Source organism: Sitophilus oryzae, unplaced genomic scaffold (genome assembly GCF_002938485.1).
Source record: "Sitophilus oryzae breed Bouriz unplaced genomic scaffold, Soryzae_2.0 scaffold_85_pilon_pilon, whole genome shotgun sequence".
Lineage (NCBI taxonomy): Eukaryota > Metazoa > Arthropoda > Insecta > Coleoptera > Curculionidae > Sitophilus > Sitophilus oryzae.
The window spans coordinates 371,131-378,842 of record NW_022147483.1 but is presented as its reverse complement, the minus strand read 5'-3'; the positions used below and the strand labels follow the sequence as shown (position 1 = coordinate 378,842).

General features: G+C 31.5%; 1 protein-coding gene and 1 long non-coding RNA gene across 2 annotated transcripts; both read right to left on the bottom strand.

The window, feature by feature from the left end:
- Window positions 1-987: 987 nt before the first annotated feature.
- On the bottom strand, window positions 988-6,151 carry LOC115890179. The gene is made up of 3 exons (XM_030910341.1): window positions 6,051-6,151; window positions 4,065-4,223; window positions 988-1,118 (listed from the first exon to the last, which is right to left on the bottom strand). Exons 1-3 carry the CDS (start codon window positions 6,094-6,096, stop codon window positions 988-990), a joined length of 336 nt encoding a protein of 111 aa, XP_030766201.1. The 5' UTR covers window positions 6,097-6,151.
- Window positions 2,346-3,370, bottom strand: LOC115890040. The gene is made up of 3 exons (XR_004051554.1): window positions 3,176-3,370; window positions 2,665-2,978; window positions 2,346-2,427 (listed from the first exon to the last, which is right to left on the bottom strand). It is a non-coding gene; the product is annotated as an uncharacterized LOC115890040 (long non-coding RNA).
- Window positions 6,152-7,712: the final 1,561 nt, after the last annotated feature.

Genomic DNA, 7,712 nt, shown 5'->3' with positions numbered 1-7,712 from the left:
TTAATTTAAAAATGCATTTTTCTAAAAAATACCTCTAAAATATTAATTTTATTATTTTTACTATTTCTTTATTTTCAGGATTTTTGATACTGTGCGTGTTCAGCATTCTAACCTGCGCGGGACTGTCTGTTCTTCTGATAAAAATCCGGAACCTGGAACACCAAATAATATGTTCCATTAGACAGTATTGTATTATTATTATAAATTACATTGTTAAATGTTACACACAATTGTAAATAATATATTTTTAAACTAGTAATTAAAATTTACCAAAGAATGTTTGAACTTTTTTTTTTTATATCTAGCAAAATATTATTATTTACTCAAACATGAATAATAATAAAGGTTTTTGTTTTTTAAAGGCATACCCGCGTTTCTTTATGTGGTACTACTAGAAAATACTGTATTACAAAAAACTTACATCTTTAAAGGTGAAATTGTTTGAACACAGCCAGTGTCGCAGTATTTGCAGTGCCGTGTTGCCAAGTACCATTCAAATAACTCCGTGTCGCAAAAACTCTTGTCGCCACAGCTTTTCAATACTCTTGTAAATGAACTGACGTATTCCTAAGATGAAAAAGAAATTAACGTTGCTTTTAATGGTATAAATTTATTTTTGTAAAGGATAGGCAACCAGTAAATCAGAATTAAAAGAACTAAATACAAAAATTAATTCATTTTACGTGTACTTTAATTTTTTTGGTTTATTTTAACAACTTGATTCCACAAAACCAAAAACTATTACATATAGATTTTTTTTCTATCTATAATATATTAATTATCATAAAAAATAGAACTTACTTTTAATTCCTTGTAATCTAGTGTTTAGAATTACAAGATTGAGCTTTCAAACTATGTCATGCTATCCTCCATTTATCATAAACCTTGTCTCCTGATGCATATTCATCTGCCTGCAGCTGATTGAACCCTCAGTCAAAGATTATATAAGCATCACCCGGCTAATAGACATAGAAGGTGGTAACTTCCTTAGGTACCCATATATGCTATGCAGGTCCCCAATCGCAAAACATCAGAGTCAGAGAATGATCCAGGTGCCCCTCTCTTTTGTGGAAGGATGCAGAAAGACACCGTTCTCTTGTGTGGTATTATTAACATGTCTAAAACAAAACGATATATTTAAAACACTAAAACATAATAAACACTTTACTATTAAAGTTTAGCAACTTATATCTAGCGAAATATTATTATTTACTCAAACGTGAATAATAAAAAAAAGGTTTTGTTTTTTAAAGGCATACCCGCGTTTCTCTATGTTGTACTACTAGAAAATACTGTATTACAAAAAAACTTACATCTTTTAAAGGTGAAAATTGTTTGAACACAGCCAGTGTCGCAGTAGTTGCAGTGCCGTGTTGCCAAGTACAATTCAAATAACTCCGTGTCGCAAAACTCTTGTCGCCACAGTTTTTCAATACTTTTGTAAATGAACTGACGTATTCCTAAAATGAAAAAGAAATTAACGTTGCTTTTTAATGGTGTATTAAATTTATTTTTGTAAAGGATAGGCAACCAGTAAATCAGAATTAAAAAGAACTAAATACAAAATTAATTCATTTTACGTGTATTTTAATTTTTTTAGTTTATTTAACAACTTGATTCAACAAACCAAAAACTATTACATATAGATTTTTTTTTTTCTATCTATATTATATTAATTAATATAAAAATAAACTTACTTTTAATTCTTTGTAATCTAGTGTTTAGAAATACAAGATTGAGCTAAACTATGTCATGCTATCCTCCATTTATCATAAATCTTTGTCTCCTGATGCATATTCATCTGCCTGCAGCTGATTGAACCCTCAGTCAAAGATTATATAAGCATCACCCGGCTAATAGACATAGAAGGTGGTAACTTCCTTGGGTACCCATATATGCTATGCAGGTCCCCAATCGCCAAACATCAGAGTCAGAGAATGATCCAGGCGCCCTCTTTTGTGGAAGGATGCAGAAAGACACCGTTCTCTCGTGTGATATTATTCACATGTTCAAAAACAAAACAGATATTTTTTTTTTTTAATGTTAAATAAAATAAACACTTTACTATTAAAGTTTAGCAACTTATATCTAGCAAAATATTATTATTTACTCAAAACGTGAATAATAAAAAAGTGTTTTTTTTTTTTGTTTTTTAAAGGCAATCTGGGGACATACACGTTGCTTCTCTATGGTATTACTAGAAAATACTGTATTACAAAAAAAAACTTACATCTTTTGGGTGAAATTGCTCTGAACTTTCAGCGCGCGCGCGCGCGCGCGCGCGCGCGCGCGCGCGCGCGCGCGCGCGCGCAGTATTTGCAGTGCCGTGTTGCTAAGTACCATTCAAATAACTCCGTGTCGCAAAACTCTTGTCGCCACAGTCTTTCAATACTCTTGTAAATGAACTGACGCAAACCTGACGTATACCTAAAATGAAAAAAGAAATTAACATTGTTCTTAATTTGTACAACATTTTTTTGTAAAGGATAGGCAACCAGTAAATCAAAATTAAAATGTTTTTATTTTTCAAAATTAATTCATTTTACGTGTACTTTAATTTTTTAGGTTTATTTAACAACTTGATTCAACAAACCAAAAACTATTAAGCATATAGATTTTTTTTTCTATCTATAATATATTAATTAATATAAAAATAGAACTTACTTTTAATTCCTTGTAATCTAGTGTTTAGAAATACAAGATTGAGCTAAACTATGTAATGCTATCCTCCATTTATCATAAATATTTGTCTCCTGATGCATATTCATCTGCCTGCAGCTGATTGAACCCTCAGTCAAAGATTATATAAGCATCACCCAGCTAATAGACATAGAAGGTGGTAACTTCCTTGGGTACCTATATATGCTATGCAGGTCCCCAATCGCCAAACATCAGAGTCAGAGAATGATCCAGGTGTCCTCTTTTGTGGAAGGATGCAGAAAGACACCGTTCTCTCTTGTGTGGTATTATTAACATGTCTAAAACAAGACGAGATATATTTAAAACACTCAAAACAATAAACACTTTTACTATTAAAGTTTAGCAACTTATATCTAGCAAAATATTATTATTTTTTTTTTTTTTTTTTTAATAAAAAGGTTTTTGTTTTTAAAGGCATACCCGCGTTTCTCTATGCGGTACTACTAGAAAATACTGTATTACAAAAAAAACTTACATCTTTTAAAGGTGAAAATTGTTTGAACACAGCCAGTGTCGCAGTATTTGCAGTGCCGTGTTGCCAAGTACCATTCAAATAACTCCGTGTCGCAAAAACTCTTGTCGCCACAGTTTTTCAATACTCTTGTAAATGAACTGGCGCAAACCTGACGTATTCCTAAAATGAAAAAGAAATTAACGTTGCTTTTAATGGTATTAAATTTATTTTTGTAAAGGATAGGCAACCAGTAAATCAGAATTAAAAAGAACTAAATACAAAATTAATTCGTTTTACGTGTAATTTTTTTTGGTTTATTTAACAACTTGATTCAACAAACCAAAAACTATTACATATAGATTTTTTTTCTATCTATAATACACTAAACCATTTTTATCCTGTAATCTAGTGTTTAGAAATACAAGATTGAGCTAAACTATGTCATGCTATCCTCCATTTATCATAAATCTTTGTCTCCTGATGCATATTCATCTGCCTGCAGCTGATTGAACCCTCAGTCAAAGATTATATAAGCATCACCCGGCTAATAGACATAAAAGGTGGTAACTTCCTTGGGTACCCATATATGCTATGCAGGTCCCCAATCGCCAAACATCAGAGTCAGAGAATGATCCAGGTGCCCTCTTTTGTGGAAGGATGCAGAAAGACACCGTTCTCTTGTGTGATATTATTCACATGTCTAAAACAAAACGAGATATATTTAAAACACTCAAAACAAAATAAACACTTTACTATTAAAGTTTAGCAACTTATATCTAGCAAAATATTATTATTTACTCAAAACGTGAATAATAAAAAAGGTTTTTGTCTTTTAAAGGCAATCTGGGGACATACACGCGTTTCTCTATGTGGTATTACTAGAAAATACTGTATTACAAAAAAAACTTACATCTTTTAAAGGTGAAAATTGTTTGAACACAGCCAGTGTCGCAGTATTTGCAGTGCCGTGTTGCCAAGTACCATTCAAATAACTCCGTGTCGCAAAAACTCTTGTCGCCACAGTTTTTCAATACTCTTGTAAATGAACTGACGCAAACCTGACGTATACCTAAAAATGAAAAAGAAATTAACATTGTTCTTAACGGTATTACATTTTTGTAAAGGATAAAATCAGTAATCAAAATTAAAATGAACTAAATTCAAAATTAATTCATTTTACGTGTACTTTAATTTTTTTAGGTTTATTTAACAACTTGATTCAACAAACCAAAACCTATTACAAATAGATTTTTTTTTCTATCTTAAATATATTAATTAATATAAAAAATAAAACTTTACTTTTAATTCCCTTGTAATCTAATGTTTAGAAATACAAGATGAGCTGCTAGTCATAGCTATCTCTCCATTTATCAATAAATCTTGGTCTCCTGATCATATCATCTGCCTGCAGCTGATTGAACCCTCGGTCAAAGATTATATAAGCATAACCCGGCTAATAGACATAGAAGGTGGTAACTTCCTCGGGTACCCATATATGCTATGCAGGTCCCAAATCGCCAAACATCAGAGTCAAAGAATGATCCAGGTGCCCTCTTGTGGAAGGATGCAGAAAGACACCGTTCTATTGTGTGGTATTATTAACATTGTCTAAAACAAAGATGAATTATTAAAACAGTCAAAACAAAATAAAATTTACTATTAAAGTTTAGCAAATTAATATCTACAAAATATTTGTTTATTGATAAAACAAAATTTATTTTTAACATTAAATTAATAAAGTACCATCTATCAAAGAGTGAAAACGAGATCTGCTACCACAGATATTCTCATAATTTTTTTGTTTCTCTAAAGTTGGAAATTAGGAAAACTATAAATGGGATTGAACCATTTTAGAAGAAGCAAAATATTAGTTTTAGAAAGCAAAAAATTCTTCTCCCTCCTCCAGACAACCTCAACGACATATTATAATAAAAATAAACTAGCTTTGAATTTCTTGTACTGCGGTAGTTGAAGATAGAGCTAAGCCTTTATATAAACCTGCTCTGATAAATCTTCGTCTCCTGTTGTGATTTTTGATGTTTTACCTTCTTGCCCCAGCTAATTTAACCTATGGTCAAAGATAAACCCTCAGCCTGCCGCCAGATTTTAGACATGGAGGGTAGTAACTGTCTCGGGTACCTGTACTTGCTATGCAGGTTATTGATGGCCGAACATCAAAGTTAGAGGATGATCCAGGTCCTCTCTTTTGTGGAAGGATACAGAAAGACACCAATTCTCTTGTGTGATTATTGATTGACACAACCTGGATTTATTCTAAACAATTGTAAAACTTAGAAAAAAATCTTTTTTACCTGAATAATCAATTACTTCAAAACAATGGGTACTTACAGTTTCCAGTAGATTAAACAGGCCTTAAGGGACAGAATAAATTCAAATAGTGCACAGAAAAATCAACTCTTCTACCAGAAAATCAGAAAAAACGTAGAAGAACTTCCCACAACAGAAAACGTCGCCCAGTCATGATCATTTTTGCTGAATAAATAATGCTTGTGTCTTTAAAGAAGAAAATATTTTATTCTCACAGATATAATAAAATTGAATATTTCCCTGCAAAGACTAGATTTGAGGCCAAATTCAAAAAAATTATGACAGCTAGCCTAGTGCAGACAATTACTTTTAATGCTAATAGGCCCTTAATGTCATTTAATTAATTTCATGTTTCTGAGACTAAGATATAACAAATTTTTTGCCTGCATTGATTGTATATGTGTATAAGAATAAATTATATGCTTTCCCCTTGGCCTAAAAATATTTTGTACACCTTAATAATCTTCTTTATTAGATTTAAAATCTAATAAATAAAAAAAAAAAAAAAAAAAAAAAAAAAAAAAAATGTAAAAGTATACTTGATTCTGATTATTTTAAGGGTACTTACCATCACAGTTGTATCCACCCTCAATTTGATAAGCTGCTGTTGCCATTCCAAGCTTGATTTCCACGGGAATTGCAAGCAAAGTACAAAATATCCCAGCAAAAACACATATACGAAATATAAACTTATGTTTTACATTCCCACATTACATCTTTTTGTTTATCAATAAGCTATTAGTTTATCCTGTTTCCTACTTTATAAGTGAATACCTTATTTATCTCTGGTTATAGGGCGAGATCATACAGGAGAGCATCTATAAAACAATGAGCTTTCTGTAAAGTAGTCACTCATTTGTAATATACCAACTACTAAATAAAACAATGTGAAAAAAAAAAAAAATGTTTATATTAAATGTTTAATGTAATTTTTTCCCGTTAAAAGGTAGCTTACAATTTTTGAAACGGTAATGTCCATGATTTGTATGAATTATTTTTTAATACTCATGGAACCTATAATATAACAGAAATAAATACCTATAATACAACATAAATATACACTAATTTACCTTTTACTGTTTAAACTTAACTGGTGCTAGTGTTACGCTTTTTTTAGCTTCATAGATAGTTTGTTGGCTTGTTACGTGATTACTTTCATACTACATTCATTATCGTCTGCTGAACGTCACATATTTCTATGCAGCTTACGTATTTTCAATTCAGAATATAATAGTTAAAACTTTCTTGTTATTTTGTTATTCTCTTGTTTTCATTTATATATTTTCGAACCACTTCTGATTAAGGTTAGGAGAAGAAAAACCGGTTGCGGTGATTGATTTTCCAACGAACTTCCTGTAACGTTCAAAAATAAGGGAAGAAATGAAGAAATACATCAATTAAAGTTACCTTATTATAGAAAAATTGGAGCAACGTTACTTTAGATATGCCGTTGGAGAACAAAAAACATATTATTTGCTGGCAAGAAAATTCTCCAGTTATCATTGACGCCGTTTTTTCGACCCCACTGTGTTATTACGATTAAATTGCTTGATCAAAATGTTCTACTTCGTAATGGGGTAAACTGGAAACATGCTGGAACTACCTATAAATAATTGGGAAAAATGAATTAGTAAAAAGTACAAAAAACATTCCCAAGTTTATACTCCTAGCATTTACGGGGTGAATTGCAAGCGTCGTCTCTCCGACTAGACGAATCTTAACAATCCCCCCCGTAAACGAAGGTACCTAGGAATATGCCGAATTCGTGGTAGAACCTTGACGGCGCCTCGCATCAGACACCTTGACAGACATCGTAGCTGCAGACAATTCTCTAACAACAACTCAAGAGGGCTAAATTATGGGCTGGCCAGTTCCCATAACGTCGCATTCCTCAAGCGCCAGAAAGTTAGGATTAGAGTCTACATCGCACGCCGCCGCGCGGATATCCAAATAAAATTCATTTTTGTTTTTATATAAATATTATTTATCGGAAGCGACCGGTGAGATATTAAGGCAATGACGTATACCAAAGGTGTATTACTGGTTGCCAAGTTTTCTATATAAATTTTTAAATTAGTTTTTTTTTTTTAAATATATACATATTACAGTTTTAACGCTTACAGAATTTAAAGAAAATATTTGCAACAAATCATATAACTTTCTTAGTAAATTAGTTATAAATCAAGTTAATTGGGTATTTTTATGATTATTAAACTAACGCCAAATGGCA

Excerpts from the sequence above, each read along its gene's own strand:
- LOC115890179 (XM_030910341.1), bottom strand. The coding sequence starts at position 6,096 with ATGGCAACAGCAGCTTATCAAATTGAGGGTGGATACAACTGTGATG. Across the intron at positions 4,224-6,050 it reads GGGTGGATACAACTGTGATG|GTATACGTCAGGTTTGCGTC; the intron begins GTAAGTACCCTT and ends TTTCATTTTTAG. Across the intron at positions 1,119-4,064 it reads AATTTTCACCTTTAAAAGAT|ACATGTTAATAATACCACAC; the intron begins GTAAGTTTTTTT and ends GTTTTGTTTTAG.